Source organism: Neopsephotus bourkii, unplaced genomic scaffold (genome assembly GCF_033783945.1).
Source record: "Neopsephotus bourkii isolate Nb327-2 ecotype Australia unplaced genomic scaffold, CSIRO-AGI_Nbou_v1 NB_989, whole genome shotgun sequence".
Taxonomy (NCBI): domain Eukaryota; kingdom Metazoa; phylum Chordata; class Aves; order Psittaciformes; family Psittacidae; genus Neopsephotus; species Neopsephotus bourkii.
The window spans coordinates 389,208-407,450 of NW_026901481.1; the positions used below are offsets into that span (position 1 = coordinate 389,208).

At 55.9% G+C, this 18,243-nt stretch overlaps 7 protein-coding genes across 11 annotated transcripts; 4 read left to right on the forward strand and 3 right to left on the reverse strand.

The window, feature by feature from the left end:
- The first annotated feature begins 651 nt into the window (after positions 1-651).
- On the forward strand, positions 652-16,860 carry LOC133215452 (scale keratin-like). 3 transcript variants are annotated; one of them, XM_061359488.1, is made up of 2 exons: positions 652-759; positions 16,197-16,860. In XM_061359488.1, exon 2 carries the CDS (start codon positions 16,218-16,220, stop codon positions 16,581-16,583), a length of 366 nt encoding a protein of 121 aa, XP_061215472.1. In that variant the 5' UTR covers positions 652-759; positions 16,197-16,217; the 3' UTR covers positions 16,584-16,860. The 3 variants fall into 3 exon arrangements, with proteins under 3 accessions (XP_061215472.1, XP_061215471.1, XP_061215470.1); XM_061359487.1 differs by lacking the exon at positions 652-759 and adding an exon at positions 15,482-15,589; XM_061359486.1 differs by lacking the exon at positions 652-759 and adding an exon at positions 15,699-15,808.
- LOC133215567 (scale keratin-like) lies at positions 1,394-2,198 on the forward strand. Its single transcript, XM_061359638.1, has one exon. It carries the CDS (start codon positions 1,400-1,402, stop codon positions 1,763-1,765), a length of 366 nt encoding a protein of 121 aa, XP_061215622.1. The 5' UTR covers positions 1,394-1,399; the 3' UTR covers positions 1,766-2,198.
- On the reverse strand, positions 5,464-6,905 carry LOC133215568 (scale keratin-like). 2 transcript variants are annotated; one of them, XM_061359640.1, is made up of 2 exons: positions 6,458-6,905; positions 5,464-5,850 (listed from the first exon to the last, which is right to left on the reverse strand). In XM_061359640.1, the coding sequence occupies exon 2, from the start codon at positions 5,827-5,829 to the stop codon at positions 5,464-5,466; it is 366 nt and encodes a 121-aa protein (XP_061215624.1). In that variant the 5' UTR covers positions 5,830-5,850; positions 6,458-6,905. The 2 variants fall into 2 exon arrangements, with proteins under 2 accessions (XP_061215624.1, XP_061215623.1); XM_061359639.1 differs by having other exon boundaries at positions 6,239-6,905.
- On the forward strand, positions 7,159-7,835 carry LOC133215569 (scale keratin-like). The gene is made up of 2 exons (XM_061359641.1): positions 7,159-7,300; positions 7,405-7,835. The coding sequence occupies exon 2, from the start codon at positions 7,429-7,431 to the stop codon at positions 7,792-7,794; it is 366 nt and encodes a 121-aa protein (XP_061215625.1). The 5' UTR covers positions 7,159-7,300; positions 7,405-7,428; the 3' UTR covers positions 7,795-7,835.
- On the reverse strand, positions 9,902-11,617 carry LOC133215570 (scale keratin-like). 2 transcript variants are annotated; one of them, XM_061359644.1, is made up of 2 exons: positions 11,173-11,617; positions 9,902-10,565 (listed from the first exon to the last, which is right to left on the reverse strand). In XM_061359644.1, exon 2 carries the CDS (start codon positions 10,542-10,544, stop codon positions 10,179-10,181), a length of 366 nt encoding a protein of 121 aa, XP_061215628.1. In that variant the 5' UTR covers positions 10,545-10,565; positions 11,173-11,617; the 3' UTR covers positions 9,902-10,178. The 2 variants fall into 2 exon arrangements, with proteins under 2 accessions (XP_061215628.1, XP_061215627.1); XM_061359643.1 differs by having other exon boundaries at positions 10,954-11,617.
- LOC133215571 (scale keratin-like) lies at positions 11,798-12,509 on the forward strand. Its single transcript, XM_061359645.1, has 2 exons — positions 11,798-12,015; positions 12,120-12,509. The coding sequence occupies exon 2, from the start codon at positions 12,144-12,146 to the stop codon at positions 12,507-12,509; it is 366 nt and encodes a 121-aa protein (XP_061215629.1). The 5' UTR covers positions 11,798-12,015; positions 12,120-12,143.
- On the reverse strand, positions 14,180-14,880 carry LOC133215572 (scale keratin-like). The gene is made up of 2 exons (XM_061359646.1): positions 14,746-14,880; positions 14,180-14,642 (listed from the first exon to the last, which is right to left on the reverse strand). Exon 2 carries the CDS (start codon positions 14,616-14,618, stop codon positions 14,253-14,255), a length of 366 nt encoding a protein of 121 aa, XP_061215630.1. The 5' UTR covers positions 14,619-14,642; positions 14,746-14,880; the 3' UTR covers positions 14,180-14,252.
- Positions 16,861-18,243: the final 1,383 nt, after the last annotated feature.

Below are 18,243 nucleotides of genomic sequence, written 5' to 3' on the forward strand. Positions count from 1 at the left end.
ATGGCTCAGCAGTACCTGGGCCAATCTGCAGAGGTGGAAACACCTTCCTGTCCCTGATAACCGGGCTGTCTGGCTCCTGCCCCTCCCTGAGTCAACATCCCCTTGCCAGCACAGCACATTCTGCTTCCAGGATTCTTTCCCTCTCCATTATTCTTCATGGGCTACATGACAGCTGAGATGTCCCCCACACAACAATGTTCCTCCAAAGTTCTCCAAACACCATCAAGGTCCTCTCAGTTCTGGGGCAGGGCTGGCCACATCCATTGCTGCTTGGATCTGTGTGTGAGCCTGTGCTTCTTACACCAGTTACCTCAGGAAAGACCATGAAGCCTGTTGCTGGCCCAGACTGGCAGAGGTCAAAGGCCAGTGCCTGCAGACTCATGGAAGCCAGCTCCCTTCATCCGGCAAGGGATGAACAATGCAGAGCAGGCAGTGCCCTGCATGAGTGCCTTTGATTTGTTGTTTTGTGACCTCATGAATCTGAAGATAATGGACACTGAGAGCACATCACGTTGTCGTTGCCTTGTGGGAGTTTTTGGCAAGGGTAATTCTTGTCCTGGCCAGAACCCTGGTCTTCTCTGTGGCTCTGCAAGGGATGCTTGAGGTCACCTTGAGATCAAGACTGTGGAAAGCCATGGAAGGCAGGGTGCTTGCACTCAGCCTTTGTCACACTCAGTACCCTATTACACATGGAGATAATGAGAAGCCAGTGGGGACAATCTAACTCATGAGGTGGCAGCTGTCAAGCGACCAAGCAGGGTAATGGCTGGAGCTGATAGAGTGAGTTGGGGCTGCCAAAGAACCGGCATCAGCAAAACAGCCCTGCACCATGCAGGGAGGAGGCCAGGGATCAGCAGCCACAAACCACGTGCCCCCAGCACGGCCGCTGCTCCCCACCCTCGCCAGCCAGGCATAAAAGCACTGCCCGGGCTGAGTGCTGGCATCCACCGCTCCTGCCTTGCTCTGCTCAGGAAAAGGGTAGGTGAGTACCTGCGGGGCTCTGCCTCCTGTGGCTGAGGCTGGTGAGGACCTCTCTGGCCAGGAGAGTTCTGGCAGCATCGTCTGTGCTGGCAGCAGGCTGGGATGGCCAGAGTGCCCTGAGCCAAGGCAGGAAAAGGGAGAAAGAAGCTGTGTGCCCAGGACACACAGAGCCAGGCCCTGCACAGGCTCCTGGAAGGGATTGTGTGGCCACTGTGTGTGGAGAGCAGGGTGCTGAGCGGGGCTGTGTTGGCCAAGGGCAAGTGGTGGGGAGTGCAGGCAGGGCATTGGCTCTGGGCCCTCAAGCTCCAGGGTAGCATGAGGAACACAGAGCTGCTTGGCCAGGAGCAATCCGTACCTTGCTCATGATACCCAGACTTGGTGCCTTCTGTTGCAGGCTCACCTCTCTTCTCACACCAAGATGTCTTGCTACGACCTGTGCCCACCAAGAACCGGCGTTGCCGTCCCCCAGCCCATCGCTGAGAGCTGCAACGAGCTGTGCGCCCGCCAGTGCCCCGACTCTTCAGCCTTCATCCAGCCACCGCCTGTGGTTGTCACCTTCCCCGGCCCCATCCTCAGCTCCTTCCCCCAGCAAGCCGTGGTGGGCTCCTCCGGAGCACCCGCCTTTGGGGGCAACCTGGGGCTGGGAGGCCTCTACGGTGCTGGGGCCACTCAGGCCTCGGGGGGCCTCTGCACCTTTGGCAGACCCTACGCTCCTGCCGCCTGCAGCCCTCTGGCTCTGCCCCGCTACAGCCAGAGGCTGTGGGACACCCGTGGGTCCTGCTAGAACCAGGCCATACCCACCAACATCTCTGCAGGAGTGACATGGCTGGCACAAGGCACTGAGGAGTGATGAGCATCCCCATCCCCATCCAAGGCCTTGATAGCTGGCAGTGCCACACACATTCTGCTCGTCTCTGCTCTCTTCTCCTGCTGCCTGATCTCCTCCCCTCCCATCTTATCTCAGCTGCCTCACAGGGCAGGACCTGTACCTAAAAGATCCTGTGAGGCTGACGCGTCAAGTCCTGGGGATCTGGAATGCCACAGCAAGGGGGCATGAAAAGCCAGAAGTCATTCTTTTGAGAAATTGCCTCTGTTTCCCCAAAGACATGGCAGCCAGTCTCTCTGGGATTTGCCCACTGGTTCTGTGACAGTCTCTCCTGCCCCTCTGAGCACAATAAAGTTTTCCTGCATCCGAGCTTTGTCTCCCTCTCTTGTTCTCCCAGTTGTAGAGATTTAGGGCACAGGTTAGGTGAAGGTGGGTGGTGGTGGGACACTGAGCCTGCAGGCAGGATGGAGGAAAGTGTTTGGTGGGGCTTGAAGAAGCCAGTGAAAGGGAAGAGATCAGAATAGGCTCTGGCAGCGTTCCTGTGCGTGCTCTTCTCCCAAAGACCTGCAGCTGTTCCAACAGGCCCCCAGTGCTCTGCATCTGCACAGAGGAGGCTGGCAAGAGCGAGTATTAACCTGCATGCCAGGGACATGGCAGTGGGTTGTGAAGTGCAGTTTGTCAAGAAAGGCTCTGAGGGTAACGGGCAACCCCAAGCAAGAGCCAGAAGAATACTCTGGCCAAGGACTTTCTGCTGTATCCTGGACTGAAACAGTTACATGTGAAGGATCCCTGCTTTCATGGAGATGGTCAAAAATGGCTGCCCATGACAAGTCTGCAGTCAGTTCCTTGGTTTGCTTTGCTTGTTTTTACATGGCTTTTGCTTCCCTTTATGGAGGTGTCTTTCTCTCATAGAATCATAGTATCATAGAATAGTTGGGGTTGGGAAGGACATCAATATTATCTTGTTCCAACCCCCCTGCCTTGGGCAAGGGAACCTCACAGTAAACCAGGTCGCCCAAGGCTCTGTCCAACCTGGCCTACAACACTGCCAGGGATGGAGCATGCACAGTTTCCTTGGGTGAGCCATTCCAGTGCCTCACCACCCTCACTGTGAAGAGCTTCTGCCTTATATCTAATCTGAAGTTCCTCTGTTTAAGTTTGAACCTGTTACCCCTTGTCCTGCCACTAGAGTCCCTAATGAAGAGTCTCTCCTCTGCATTCCTATAGAGCCCCTTCAGATACTGGAAGGCTGCTCTGAAGTCTCCTTGCAGCCTTCTCTTATACAGGCTAGACAGCCCCCATTTTCTCAGCCTGTCTTCATACGGGAGGTGCTCCAGCCCCTGATCATCCTCATGGACGTCCTCTGGACTTGCTCCAAAAGCTCAATGTCATTTTTATGTTGAGGACACCCGAACTGTACACAATACTCCAAATGAGGTTTCACAAGAGCAGAGCAGAGGGGCAGGATCACCTCCTTTGACCTGCTGGTCACGCTCCTTTTGATGCAGCCCAGGATATGGTTTGCTTTCTGATCTGTGAGCACACACTACCAGCTCATGTTTCTCAATGACCAGCACTCCCAAGTCCTTCTCCACAAGGCTGTTCTGAACCTCTTCTTTGCCCAATCTGTAGCTGCTCTTGGGGTTGTCTGACCCAGGTATAGGACCTTGCACTTGGCTTGGTTGAACTTCATGAGGTTGGCATTGGCCATCTCACAAGTGTGGCAAGGTCCCTCTGGATGGTATCCCTTCCCTCCAACATATCAACTGAACCACACAGCTTGGTGTCATCTGCAAACTTGCTGAGGGCACACTCAATCCCACTGTCCATGTGGCCAACAGAGATGTTGAACAAGATCGGTCCCAACACCGATCCCTGAGGGACGCTGCTTGTTACTGTTTTCTAACCGGATATTGAGCCATTGACCACAATACTTTGCATGCAACCATCCAGCCAGTTCTTTATCCACAGAGTGGTCCATCTATCAGATTGATGTGTCCAATTTAGAGACAAGAATGTTGTGTGGGACAGTGTTGAATGCTTTGCACAAGTGCAGGTAGATGACGTCAACTGCTCTGACCCTGTCCATCAGTTCTGTAGCCCCATATTAGAAGGCCACCAAATTGGTCAGACAGGATTTCCCCTTAGTGAAAACATGTTGGATGTCACCAACCACCTTGTTGTTTTTCATGTGCCTTAGCATGCTTTCCAGGAGAATCTACTCCAATAATTTGTCAGGCACAGAGGTGACACTGACTGGTCTGCAGTTCCCTGGGTCATCCATCTTTCCCCTTCTTGAAAATGGGGGTTATATAACCCCTTTTCCAGTCTTCCGGAACTTCACCTGATAGCCATTGTTTTTCAAGTACGATGGACAGTGGCTTAGCAACTTCATTCATCCTGCAAGTTTCCTTACTTTTATCCCTCCAGTTCTCTCCTCATCCTAGTGGGGAAGTTGTGAGTGAGCTGCTTCTTGTGTTTAGTGGCCAGCTGGAGTTAAAGCTGTCAGGACAGTGAGAATCTGTCTTGTGGTGAAGGGATCAAAGAACTGGGACTACTCCTGGTGCAGAGGATGCTCAGGGGGTCCCATAAATGTACACACATGTCTGAAGGGAAGGTCTTGAGAAGATGTAATGAGGCTCTTTTCTGAGGCGTCAGTGCCAGGCCTAGAGAGAATGGGATCCAGGGAAACAGAGGAGGCTCATTTTTAACACCCCAGCCCCTTCCTGCAGGGTGAGGTTGAGCAAGCACTGACACCACTTGGCCTGGCGGCTTGTGAAGTCTCTGCTCTTGCAGAGGTGCAAATGTCCCTTGGATGTGGTGCTGGGCACATGGCTCCCAGTGACCCAGCTTGAGAGAACAGCATGACAAGAAGCCGTCCCTGCAAAAGGCTGCTCCCATTGTTATCAGGCTGTGATTCCTGTGATTTTGTGTGTGCGACAGGGAACAAAGGGGCAACGAGTGCATAGTTCTGTGCAGGGGTTTAACAAGAGAGAACGAGAAGGAAGGAAAAGTGGAAGGAGAGAAAGAAGAGAAACAGAAGAGGGAAGGGGGAGAATAAGGAGCAAGGAATAGGAAAGAAGAAGAAAGGAAGACTGAAGGCAATGGTTTAGGGAAGCCATGCTTAAATGCAAGGAGGCTGGAGATCTGCAGATGCTCTAGGGCTGCATGTCCCATGGGCAAGAGAGCAAGTGTCTTTAGCCTGGGCCCAAGGAGAGCAGATGTGGGGCCGAGTGTGTCCACAGCTCCCCACGCTGTGGAGTGTCCCAAAGGCAGCTCAGTGTGGTTGTGCTGCTAGGGCTGGGAGACTGCCGTGGACTGGCAGGCATGGCCCGAATCAGCACCAGCCTGGGCAGTAACAGAAAGGTGCGGAGACAGGCATTGGATGCAGGTTTGTTTTATTGAACTGGAAAATGACACAAAAGGGGCAGGAAGATTTTCTATCTGCACTCAAAGAGAGGTGTTACTTTAGCATTCTCCCAGGTGGTGGCTGCCTTAAAATCCAGGAACTTACTTCAGGGACACAAGTGAAAACACACATATGAGCGTAAGATGGGGCAAGAAGAAGTGTCATGGAGAAAGGGAAAGCAGGGGAAATAAGAGTGGAGGCCTAAGGGTGAGGTGTCCCAGGGACTCTCAAGTCCTTGGACCTGACTCTAGCAGGACCCACAGGAGTTCCAGAGCCTCTGGCTGTAGCGGGGCAGAGCCAGAGGGCTGCAGGCGGCAGGAGCGTAGGGTCTGCCAAAGGTGCAGAGACCCCCTGAGGCCTGAGTGGCCCCAGCACCGTAGAGGCCTCCCAGCCCCAGGTTGCCCCCAAAGGCGGGTGCTCCGGAGGAGCCCACCACGGCTTGCTGGGGGAAGGAGCTGAGGATGGGGCCGGGGAAGGTGACAACCACAGGCGGTGGCTGGATGAAGGCTGAAGAGTCGGGGCACTGGCGGGCGCACAGCTCGTTGCAGCTCTCAGCGATGGGCTGGGGGACGGCAACGCCGGTTCTTGGTGGGCACAGGTCGTAGCAAGACATCTTGGTGCGAGAGAGCTGAGCCTGCAATACCAAGCATGGGTGTCATGAGTGAAGGCTTCATCTCTCCTAGTTAAGAAGCGCTGTTCTCATGCTGCCCTGCAGCTACAGGGGCCAGAGCCACTGCCTTGCCTGCGCTGCCCAGCGTTTGTCTTTGGCCCATCCATTCCCCATCTACGCCCTACTCTTCACACACAGAGTCCACACAATCCCTTCCCCAGAGCCTGCGCTGCTCCTGGCTCTGCTTGTGCTCGTCAAGCGGCTCTATCCTCCCTCCTTCTGCCATCACTTAGGGCTGTCTCACCCTCCCCAGCCTGCTCCCCCGATGGCCACTGTGCCAGAGCTCTCCTGGATAGGGAGTCCCTCACCGGCCTTGGCCACCGGAGGCAGAACCCCGCAGGTACTCACCTACCCTTTTCCTGAGCAGAGCAAGGCAGGAGCGGTGGATGCCAGCACTCAGCCCGGGCAGTGCTTTTATGCCTGGCTGGCGAGGGTGGGGAGCAGCGGCCGTGCTGGGGGCACGTGGCTCATGGCAGCCAATTCCTGGCCTCCTCCCTGCGTGGTGCAGGGCTGTTTTGCTGATGCCGCTTCCTCACCAGCCCCAAGTCGCTCTATCAGCTCCAGCAATTACCCTGCTTGGTCACTTGACTGCTGCCACCTCATGGGTCAGATTGTCCCCACTGGCTTTTCATTATCTCCATGTGTCAGAGGGCAAGCAGCGTGACAAAGGCTGACTGCAAGTGCCAAGCGTGCCATGGCTCTTCCTCACGGGCTTGATCTCAGGGCGGCCTCAGGCATTCTTTGAAGAGCCACAGGGCATATGAGGGTGCTGAGCAAGCATTTGCCTTGTCAAGGCTTCCCCCATGCCAGTGACAGTGTGATGTGCTCCCAGCATCCATTATCTGCAGAAGCGTGAGGTTACGAAATGCCAAATCAAAGGCATTCCTGTTGGGATCGGCCTGCTCAGCACTGCGTATCACTGCCTGCTAAGAGCAAGGGAGCAGGCTCCCCTATGCCTGCAGGCACTGGGCATTGACCTCTGCCAATCTAGGCCAGCAAGAGTCCCCATGCTGTTCTTCCCTCAGTTAAGTGGCGTAGGGAGCACAGATCCCCACTCGGGCCCAGATATCACGGGATGTTTCCATCCCCGATCCAGAACGGAGAGCTCCATGATGGTGTTTGTGGAGCTTTGGAGCAACATTGTTGTGTGTGGGAGATGTCAGCTGTCATGTAGCCCACAGAGCAGAATGGGGAGGGAAGGAAGCTTGGAAGTAGCATGTGCTGTCGTGGCAAGGGGATGCTGACTCAGGGAGGGGCAGGAGCCAAACAGCCCCGTCATCACGGGACAGAAGGTGTTTCCAACTCTGCAGATTGGCCCAGGTACTGCTGAGCCTTGGCAAGGCCGGTATAAAAGCTGTGCCTCTGCCAGTCTCTCCCAACCACCACTCTGGTCGCCTCCTCCTCCAGGAACAGGGTAAGTCTGTGAGCGCTTGTCCTTCTGGCCCTGTGCACCAGCCCCAAGCTGTCCATCTTGGGAGTTACCCTTTGCTGCTCTCTTACAACCTGTAACTCTTGCAGAGCACCATTCCATTGCACACCAAGATGTCTTGCTACGACCTGTGCCCACCAAGAACCGGCGTTGCCGTCCCCCAGCCCATCGCTGAGAGCTGCAACGAGCTGTGCGCCCGCCAGTGCCCCGACTCTTCAGCCTTCATCCAGCCACCGCCTGTGGTTGTCACCTTCCCCGGCCCCATCCTCAGCTCCTTCCCCCAGCAAGCCGTGGTGGGCTCCTCCGGAGCACCCGCCTTTGGGGGCAACCTGGGGCTGGGAGGCCTCTACGGTGCTGGGGCCACTCAGGCCTCAGGGGGCCTCTGCACCTTTGGCAGACCCTACGCTCCTGCCGCCTGCAGCCCTCTGGCTCTGCCCCGCTACAGCCAGAGGCTCTGGAACTCCTGTGGGTCCTGCTAGAGCCAGGTCAACTCCACCATACCCATTCTGGGGTCAGATGCTGAGCATCCTCATCCCTAGATAAGGGAATGGCAATGTTGCACACCCTCCGCTCATCCCTGCCCTCTGCTGCCCTCTGCTCTCCTCCCTTTTCCACTCTCTTCCCAGTTGGGGTAGGTTCTGCACGTAAAATGCTCTGGGGGCCTCATGGAACAAGTCCTGGGGATCTGGAGTGCCTCAGCAAGGCAGTATGCCGCTCTTGAAGACATGCTCTGGAGACAATGCCTCTGCTTCTTCCAAGGGATTTGGCCTCTGCTTCTGTGACAGTCTTTCCAGCTCCTCTGGCAAAATAAACTTTTCCTGCATCTAAGCTTTGTCTCCCTCCCTTCTTCTCCCAGCTGGGGAGACCACGGAGGCAGGTGCCAGGCAACTGTGGGAGGGCAAATGCTGGTCCTGAGTTGCCCAGCTTAGGTGAGGGTGGGTGCTGATGGATCATGAAACGTTCAGGCAGGATGGAGAAAAGCTTTTGGGTGGTCTTGCAGGAGCTGGAGGTAGCACAGAGATCGAGATAGGCTCAGGCAGTGCTCTTGTGCCTGCTCTTCGCCGCTTGGGAGTGGCACCAGCTCCAACAGGTCGCAATGCTCTGCAGAAACAATACGGCATTTCCAGGCATCTGCACAGAGGAGACTTGGAGAGAGATAGCATTAAACCCTGTGCCAGCAACGTGGCATGGGTTGTGAAGAGTACTTTGTCAGGAAAGGCCCTGGGGGTGCGTAGGGACACCAAGTGGAGCAGGATCCAGAAACATACCTTGCTCAAAAGCGTTCAGCTGTACCCTGTGGTACAAACATTACATGTGGTGGAGTCCTGCTTTTCTGGAGATGGCTGAACATCTGCTGTCAACGGCAAGTCTAGAATGAATTCTTTGTTTACTTTGCTTGCTGCATCACGTTGCTTCCATTATGGAGGTGTCATTCCCTCATGCCATGATTTTTTTCAAATTTTAGACCTCCAGTTCTCTCTCCATCCCAGTGGGGACGTTGTGAGGGAGCTCTTCTGTGTTGTTTAGTGGGCAGCTGGGATGAAAGCAGGACAATGATGGCAGGACAGAGAGAACCTGTCCTGTGGCGAGGTCATCAGAGAGCTGGATTAAGTACTGCTTGTACAGAGGATGCTCACGGAGTCTAGTCAGTGTGCACACAGGTCTGAAGTTAAGCTGTTGAGAAGCTGGAGCCAGGCTCTTTCCAGAGGTGTCCAGTGCAGGACTACAGGAAATGGGATCCATGGAAACCTCAACTTCCCAAGACAGTATTTTCACCGTGAGGATGAGCAAGTACTGGAAGAGGTTGTCGTGGAGCTTGTGGAGTTTCTGTTCTTGGAGATGGACAATAGCCTCTGGACATGGTTCAGGGCTGCCAGCTCCAGGTGATCTTGCTTGAGGCAGCAGCATGACAAGATGCTTTCTTGCACAAGCTGCTCCCACTCTCATCAAGCTGTGATTCTTGTGCTTTAGCACGTGCATTGGGGAAATAAGTTGGCTCAAGCATGTTGGTCAGTGCTGGGAATTAGCGATAGAAAAAGAGAAGGAAGGGGAAGAAGAAGAGGGAAAAGGCAGAAGTGCAAGGGGAAGAATAAGAGATAAGGGGTTGAATAAGTCAGGATGGAATGAACCAGAGGAGGAGAAAACAGGTAGGCAAAGGAAGGAAAAGGGGAAGGAAAAGGGGTAGAACAATGTCTAGGAAAAGGAATTGGAGGCCTTCAGTCTGCTTTCTCCCGCAGAGCATCAAGCAGAGCCAAGGAAGCACACAGGGCTGGAGCCACTGCAGACATTGCCCCTGACCGCCACTGGTGCAGAGCCAGTGATGCGCAAGGAGGCTGGAGGTCTGCAGACGCCTTAAGGCTGCACGTCCCCTGGCAAGGGAGCAAGCGCATTCAGGCTGGGCTCCTAGAGCTCAGCTGTGGGGCCGTGTGTGTCCAGAGCTCCTGAAAAGCACCTAAGCCTGGCTTTGCTGCTGCTGGGGGTGGGAGACTACCATGGCCTGTCTGGCAGGGCCCTGAGCAGGAGCAGGAAAGCCTGGTAGCCCAGGCTGGTCTGTGAACAGAAAGGTGCAGAGGCAGGCATTGGATGCAGGCTTGTTTTATTGCAGTGGAGAAAGACACATAAGGCACAAGTCGGAAGGTTTTCCTTCACAATTTCTGGAGAGGTGTTCCTTCAAACGTCTCCCAGTTGAAGGCTGCTTTAGAGACAAGGAAGTTTCTTGTGGGATTCTGGTGCAATAATGCATTAGGGCACAGGCAGGAGCAAGGAGGAGGAGATGTGTGATGGAGAGAGGAAAAGCATGGTACAAAAGGAGGAGGCCTAGGGGTGAGATGTCCTAGGAACTCTGGGGAATGTGGGGCTGGCTCTAGCAGGACCCACAGGAGTTCCAGAGCCTCTGGCTGTAGCGGGGCAGAGCCAGAGGGCTGCAGGCGGCAGGAGCGTAGGGTCTGCCAAAGGTGCAGAGACCCCCCGAGGCCTGAGTGGCCCCAGCACCGTAGAGGCCTCCCAGCCCCAGGTTGCCCCCAAAGGCGGGTGCTCCGGAGGAGCCCACCACGGCTTGCTGGGGGAAGGAGCTGAGGATGGGGCCGGGGAAGGTGACAACCACAGGCGGTGGCTGGATGAAGGCTGAAGAGTCGGGGCACTGGCGGGCGCACAGCTCGTTGCAGCTCTCAGCGATGGGCTGGGGGACGGCAACGCCGGTTCTTGGTGGGCACAGGTCGTAGCAAGACATCTTGGTGCGAGAGAGCTGAGCCTGCAATACCAAGCATGGGTGTCATGAGTGAAGCCTTCATCTCTCCTAGTTAAGAAGCGCTGTTCTCATGCTGCCCTGCAGCTACAGGGGCCAGAGCCACTGCCTTGCCTGCGCTGCCCAGCGTTTGTCTTTGGCCCGTCCATTCCCCATCTACGCCCTACTCTTCACACACAGAGTCCACACAATCCCTTCCCCAGAGCCTGCGCTGCTCCTGGCTCTGCTTGTGCTCGTCAAGCGGCTCTATCCTCCCTCCTTCTGCCATCACTTAGGGCTGTCTCACCCTCCCCAGCCTGCTCCCCCGATGGCCACTGTGCCAGAGCTCTCCTGGATAGGGAGTCCCTCACCGGCCTTGGCCACCGGAGGCAGAGCCCCGCAGGTACTCACCTACCCTTTTCCTGAGCAGAGCAAGGCAGGAGCGGTGGATGCCAGCACTCAGCCCGGGCAGTGCTTTTATGCCTGGCTGGCGAGGGTGGGGAGCAGCGGCCGTGCTGGGGGCACGTGGCTCATGGCAGCCAATTCCTGGCCTCCTCCCTGCGTGGTGCAGGGCTGTTTTGCTGATGCCGCTTCCTCACCAGCCCCAAGTCGCTCTATCAGCTCCAGCAATTACCCTGCTTGGTCACTTGACTGCTGCCACCTCATGGGTCAGATTGTCCCCACTGGCTTTTCATTATCTCCATGTGTCAGAGGGCAAGCAGCGTGACAAAGGCTGACTGCAAGTGCCAAGCGTGCCATGGCTCTTCCTCACGGGCTTGATCTCAGGGCGGCCTCAGGCATTCTTTGAAGAGCCACAGGGCATATGAGGGTGCTGAGCAAGCATTTGCCTTGTCAAGGCTTCCCCCATGCCAGTGACAGTGTGATGTGCTCCCAGCATCCATTATCTGCAGAAGCGTGAGGTTACGAAATGCCAAATCAAAGGCATTCCTGTTGGGATCGGCCTGCTCAGCACTGCGTATCACTGCCTGCTAAGAGCAAGGGAGCAGGCTCCCCTATGCCTGCAGGCACTGGGCATTGACCTCTGCCAATCTAGGCCAGCAAGAGTCCCCATGCTGTTCTTCCCTCAGTTAAGTGGCGTAGGGAGCACAGATCCCCACTCGGGCCCAGATATCACGGGATGTTTCCATCAGTGATCCAGAACGGAAAGCTCCTTGATGGTGTTTGTGGAGCTTTGGAGCAACATTGTTGTGTGTGGGAGATGTCAGCTGTCATGTAGCCCACAGAGCAGAATGGGGAGGGAAGGAAGCTTGGAAGTAGCATGTGCTGTCGTGGCAAGGGGATGCTGACTCAGGGAGGGGCAGGAGCCAGACAGCCCCGTCATCACGGGACAGAAGGTGTTTCCAACTCTGCAGATTGGCCCAGGCACTGCTGAGCCTTGGCAAGGCCGGTATAAAAGCTGTGCCTCTGCCAGTCTCTCCCAACCACCACTCTGGTCGCCTCCTCCTCCAGGAACAGGGTAAGTCTGTGAGCGCTTGTCCTTCTGGCCCTGTGCACCAGCCCCAAGCTGTCCATCTTGGGAGTTACCCTTTGCTGCTCTCTTACAACCTGTAACTCTTGCAGAGCACCATTCCATTGCACACCAAGATGTCTTGCTACGACCTGTGCCCACCAAGAACCGGCGTTGCCGTCCCCCAGCCCATCGCTGAGAGCTGCAACGAGCTGTGCGCCCGCCAGTGCCCCGACTCTTCAGCCTTCATCCAGCCACCGCCTGTGGTTGTCACCTTCCCCGGCCCCATCCTCAGCTCCTTCCCCCAGCAAGCCGTGGTGGGCTCCTCCGGAGCACCCGCCTTTGGGGGCAACCTGGGGCTGGGAGGCCTCTACGGTGCTGGGGCCACTCAGGCCTCGGGGGGTCTCTGCACCTTTGGCAGACCCTACGCTCCTGCCGCCTGCAGCCCTCTGGCTCTGCCCCGCTACAGCCAGAGGCTGTGGGACACCTGTGGGTCCTGCTAAAGCCAGCCCCAAATACCTGAGTTTTTTGGGACACCTCACCCTTAGGCCTCCTCTCTTATTTCCCCTTCTTTTCACCTGATGATGGAAGCCTGATGGAACATCCTTTTCTTAACCCAGAAGAAAAATCTTCCTGTTTCTGCCTTTTGTGTCATTTTCCTGTTTAATAAAACGAACCTGCATCCAATGCCTGTCTCTGCACTTTTCTGTTACTGCTCAGCCTGATGCGGGCCGTGTCTTCCAGGTCATGGGAGTCTTCCACCCCAAGCAGCACAGCTGGGCTGAGCTGCCTTTGGGGCAGAACAAAGCCTGGGAAGCTCTGGACACACATGGCCCCACAACTGCACTCTATGATCCCTGGCGGAAGGCACTTGCTCTCCTGCCTGCGGGACATGCAGCCCTAGGGCTTCTGCAGACCTGCAGGCTCCTTGTGCATCAGTGGGTCTGCACCAGGGACTGGAGGAAGCCTTAGGCAATGCTTGCAGTGGCTCCAGCCCTGTGTGCCTCCCAGCCTCTGCTTGAGGCTCTGTGGAAGAACACAAAGGTAAAGGTTCCCCTTCCTCTTCCTTACACTGGTCCCTTTCTTCCTCCTCTGTTCCATTCCCTCCTCCTACATTAACACCTTTCTTCTACTTCCTCTTCTCACACATTTGCCAATTTCCTCTTCTTTCTCCCTTTACTTCTCTTTTACCCTTGCTATCTCCCAACACAGACCAGCATGCTCACTGCTTCGTGATTCCCTGCTGCACACACAAAATCACAGGGATCACAGTTTGATGACAGTGAAAGCAACCTTTGCAGGGAGGGCATTTTGTCATGTTGTTACTTCAAGCAGGATCACAAGGAGCCAGCTGCCCAGGACCATTTCCAGGGGCTTTTGTGCCTCTTCAAGCACAAAGTCTCCACGAGGTCTTGAACAACTTCTGCCAGCAACTCCTCATTCTGATGATGGAAAAAAGGCTTGGGTTGTTGAGGTAGAGCCTCCTACTTTTTGCTGGAGCCCATTTCCTGTAGTCCTGGCACTGGACATCTCTGAAAAGGGCACAGCTGTATTGCTGCAGCACAGCTTCAGAACCTGTCAGATATGGTGCCACTCCCAGGCAGTGAAGAGCAGGCACAGGGGCACTGCAAGAGCCTGTTCTGATCTTGTCTTTTCCCCGGCAAATGCAATCCCACCAAAGTACTTCCTACATCCTGCCTGTATGGTTCAAGATCCAACACCACCCACCCTTCCATAACTGGGGCATCCCAGGACCAGCATTTGACCTCCTACATTTTCCTGGCAAACGACTCCATGATCTCCCCAGCTGGGAGAAGAAGGGAGGGAGACAAAGCTTAGATGCAGGAAAACTTTATTGCGCATAGAGGGGCAGGAAAGACTGTCATAGAGTCGGTGAGCAAATCCAAGAGAGACTGGCTGCCACATCTTTGGGGAAGCAGAGGCATTGTCTCCAGAGCATAGCTTTTGGCTCTGCAATCACCCTTGCTTCGATATTCCAAATCTGTAGGACTTAGCTGACCAGTCCCAGAGGGAATTTGAGTGCAGCGTCAGCACCCTGTGACAACTGATAAGAGAGGAGTGGTGAGAAGAGTAGAGGGCAGGAGAAGATGACAACAAAAAGCAGAGGGCATGGGACATAGCCGGCTGCCCAGAGCTTGGTTCGGGATGAGAATGCTCAGCACTCCTCAGAGTGGCCTGTACAAGCCATCTCACCCCAGAATAGGTATGGTGGAGCTGACCTGGCTCTAGCAGGACCCACAGGAGTTCCAGAGCCTCTGGCTGTAGCGGGGCAGAGCCAGAGGGCTGCAGGCGGCAGGAGCGTAGGGTCTGCCAAAGGTGCAGAGACCCCCCGAGGCCTGAGTGGCCCCAGCACCGTAGAGGCCTCCCAGCCCCAGGTTGCCCCCAAAGGCGGGTGCTCCGGAGGAGCCCACCACGGCTTGCTGGGGGAAGGAGCTGAGGATGGGGCCGGGGAAGGTGACAACCACAGGCGGTGGCTGGATGAAGGCTGAAGAGTCGGGGCACTGGCGGGCGCACAGCTCGTTGCAGCTCTCAGCGATGGGCTGGGGGACGGCAACGCCGGTTCTTGGTGGGCACAGGTCGTAGCAAGACATCTTGGTGTGCAATGGAATGGTGCTCTGCAAGAGTTACAGGTTGAAAGGGGCAGCAAAGGGTAACTCCCAAGATGGACAGCTTGGGGCTGGTGCACAGGGCCAGAAGGACAAGCGCTCACAGACTTACCCTGTTCCTGGAGGAGGAGGCGACCAGAGTGGTGGTTGGGAGAGACTGGCAGAGGCACAGCTTTTATACCGGCCCTGCCATGGCTCAGCAGTGCCTTAACCAATCTGCAGAGGTGGAAGCACCTTCCTGCCCATGATGACGGGGTTCCCTAGCTCCTGCCCCTCCCTGAGTCAGCATCCCCTTCCCCCGACAGCATATGCTTACTTCCAGGTTTTCTTCCTTCCCCATTCTGCCCTATGGGCTACATAACAGCTAACATCTCCCACACAAAAACCTGTGCCTCCCCAGCACCACAGACACTGTAAAGTCCCTCTCAGTGCTGGAGCAGGGCTGGCCGTATCTCATGATGTGCAGGCCCAATTGGGTGTATATGCTCCTGAAACAACGTACAACAGGAAAGAAAAGTAGGATGTCACTTCTGCCCCAGCATTAGAGAGGTTGAAATACAGAACCTGTAGGCAGATAGAAGCTAGCTCGTCTTAGGTGGAGAGTTGTTCACAGTGCTGAGCAAGCAGTGTACAAGAGCAGTGCCTTTGACTTTGCATTTTGCAACTTCTTGCCTCTGTAGATAATGGACACAGGCTGCATGTCACACAGTTGTTCATGTGTAGGAAGCCTTTGAAAGAATAATTATTGCTCAGTGAAAGCAGTCTTTTTGCCCCGTGGGTTTGCAAGGAATGTATGAAAATGTCCTAAGACCAAGCCCATGGGGAAGAGCCATGGCACGCTTGGCACTTGCAGTCAGCCTTTGTCACGCTGCTTGCCCTCTGACACATGGAGATAATGAAAAGCCAGTGGGGACAATCTGACCCATGAGGTGGCAGCAGTCAAGTGACCAAGCAGGGTAATTGCTGGAGCTGATAGAGCGACTTGGGGCTGGTGAGGAAGCGGCATCAGCAAAACAGCCCTGCACCACGCAGGGAGGAGGCCAGGAATTGGCTGCCGTGAGCCACGTGCCCCCAGCACGGCCGCTGCTCCCCACCCTCGCCAGCCAGGCATAAAAGCACTGCCCGGGCTGAGTGCTGGCATCCACCGCTCCTGCCTTGCTCTGCTCAGGAAAAGGGTAGGTGAGTACCTGCGGGGTTCTGGCTCCGGTGGCCAAGGCCGGTGAGGGACTCCCTATCCAGGAGAGCTCTGGCACAGTGGCCATCTGGGGAGCAGGCTGGGGAGGGTGAGACAGCCCTAAGTGATGGCAGAAGGAGGGAGGATAGAGCCGCTTGATGAGCACAAGCAGAGCCAGGAGCAGCGCAGGCTCTGGGGAAGGGATTGTGTGGACTCTGTGTGTGAAGAGTAGGGCGTAGATGGGGAATGGATGGGCCAAAGACAAACGCTGGGCAGCGCAGGCAAGGCAGTGGCTGTGGCCCCTGTAGCTGCAGGGCAGCATGAGAACAGCGCTTCTTAACTAGGAGAGATCAAGCCTTCACTCATGACACCCATGCTTGGTATTGCAGGCTCAGCTCTCTCGCACCAAGATGTCTTGCTACGACCTGTGCCCACCAAGAACCGGCGTTGCCGTCCCCCAGCCCATCGCTGAGAGCTGCAACGAGCTGTGCGCCCGCCAGTGCCCCGACTCTTCAGCCTTCATCCAGCCACCGCCTGTGGTTGTCACCTTCCCCGGCCCCATCCTCAGCTCCTTCCCCCAGCAAGCCGTGGTGGGCTCCTCCGGAGCACCCGCCTTTGGGGGCAACCTGGGGCTGGGAGGCCTCTACGGTGCTGGGGCCACTCAGGCCTCGGGGGGTCTCTGCACCTTTGGCAGACCCTACGCTCCTGCCGCCTGCAGCCCTCTGGCTCTGCCCCGCTACAGCCAGAGGCTCTGGAACTCCTGTGGGTCCTGCTAGAGCCAGCCCCACATTCCCCAGAGTTCCTAGGACATCTCACCCCTAGGCCTCCTCCTTTTGTACCATGCTTTTCCTCTCTCCATCACACATCTCCTCCTCCTTGCTCCTGCCTGTGCCCTAATGCATTATTGCACCAGAATCCCACAAGAAACTTCCTTGTCTCTAAAGCAGCCTTCAACTGGGAGACGTTTGAAGGAACACCTCTCCAGAAATTGTGAAGGAAAACCTTCCGACTTGTGCCTTATGTGTCTTTCTCCACTGCAATAAAACAAGCCTGCATCCAATGCCTGCCTCTGCACCTTTCTGTTCACAGACCAGCCTGGGCTACCAGGCTTTCCTGCTCCTACTCAGGGCCCTGCCAGACAGGCCATGGTAGTCTCCCAGCCCCGGCAGCAGCAAAGCCAGGCTTAGCTGCTTTTCAGGAGCTCTGGACACACACGGCCCCACAGCTGAGCTCTAGGAGCCCAGCCTGAATGCGCTTGCTCCCTTGCCAGGGGACGTGCAGCCTTCAGGCGTCTGCAGACCTCCAGGCTGCTTGCGCATCACTGGCTCTGCAGCAGTGGCGGTCAGGGGCAATGTCTGCAGTGGCTCCAGCCCTGTGTGCTTCCTTGGCTCTGCTTGATGCTCTGCGGGAGAAAGCAGACTGAAGGCCTCCAATTCCTTTTCCTAGACATTTTTCTATCCCTTTTCCTTCCCCTTTTCCTTACTTTGCCTACCTTCACTGGCGGGCGCACAGCTCGTTGCAGCTCTCAACGATGGGCTGGGAGACGCAACATCTGTTCTTGGTGTGTGCCCGCCAGTGCCCCGACTCTTCAGCCTTCATCCAGCCACCGCCTGTGGTTGTCACCTTCCCCGGCCCCATCCTCAGCTCCTTCCCCCAGCAAGCCGTGGTGGGCTCCTCCGGAGCACCCGCCTTTGGGGGCAACCTGGGGCTGGGAGGCCTCTATGGTGCTGGGGCCACTCAGGCCTCAGGGGGCCTCTGCACCTTTGGCAGACCCTACGCTCCTGCCGCCTGCCACCCTTTGTCTCTTCCACTCTACAACCAGAGGCTGTGGGACATCCGTAGGTCCTGCTAGAGCCAGGTGACCCCACCCCCAGCCCTTCAGGGGTTAGATGGTGTTCACAGATCCCTTAGGAGTGCTTAGCTTCCTCAGCCTTGGCTAAAGCCTTGTCTTCTTGCAATGCCACATGCCTCCGCTTATCACTGTCCTCTTTTCCTGCCCTCTGCTCTCTTCCCTCGCCTCTCTTGTCTGGTGTTGCTTCAGGCAGGATCTTCACCCAAATGACCCTGAGGCTCTGATGTGTCAAGTCCTGGGGATCTGGAATGCCACACCAAGGGGTCATGCAAAACCAGAAGCCATGCTCTGGAGAAGAGCCCTGTGTTTCCCCTAAGACAGGGAAGGCAGTGTCTTGCAGAATTGCGTACAAGCTCTTTCAGAGTCTCTCCTGCCACTTCGGGTACAATAAAGTTTTCTTGCATAAAAAGTTCATCTCTCTCTCTTTTTCTCAATATTTGTGCCTGGTAACTGTAAGGGCTGATGTTTTCATCCCCATAATTTACCATAGGATACCATGTACCTTACCATATCTGGGAGAGGAAAGGTGATTCCTAGTTTCTCCTGTTCTGCTCCAGGCACTTGCTGCTCAGCTTGTTGCAAAT

Bases quoted from the DNA above. Each gene is read 5' to 3' on its own strand.
- LOC133215567 (XM_061359638.1), top strand. From the start codon at position 1,400: ATGTCTTGCTACGACCTGTGCCCACCAAGAACCGGCGTTGCCGTCCCC.
- LOC133215568 (XM_061359640.1), bottom strand. From the start codon at position 5,829: ATGTCTTGCTACGACCTGTGCCCACCAAGAACCGGCGTTGCCGTCCCC.
- LOC133215569 (XM_061359641.1), top strand. From the start codon at position 7,429: ATGTCTTGCTACGACCTGTGCCCACCAAGAACCGGCGTTGCCGTCCCC.
- LOC133215570 (XM_061359644.1), bottom strand. From the start codon at position 10,544: ATGTCTTGCTACGACCTGTGCCCACCAAGAACCGGCGTTGCCGTCCCC.
- LOC133215571 (XM_061359645.1), top strand. From the start codon at position 12,144: ATGTCTTGCTACGACCTGTGCCCACCAAGAACCGGCGTTGCCGTCCCC.
- LOC133215572 (XM_061359646.1), bottom strand. From the start codon at position 14,618: ATGTCTTGCTACGACCTGTGCCCACCAAGAACCGGCGTTGCCGTCCCC.
- LOC133215452 (XM_061359488.1), top strand. From the start codon at position 16,218: ATGTCTTGCTACGACCTGTGCCCACCAAGAACCGGCGTTGCCGTCCCC.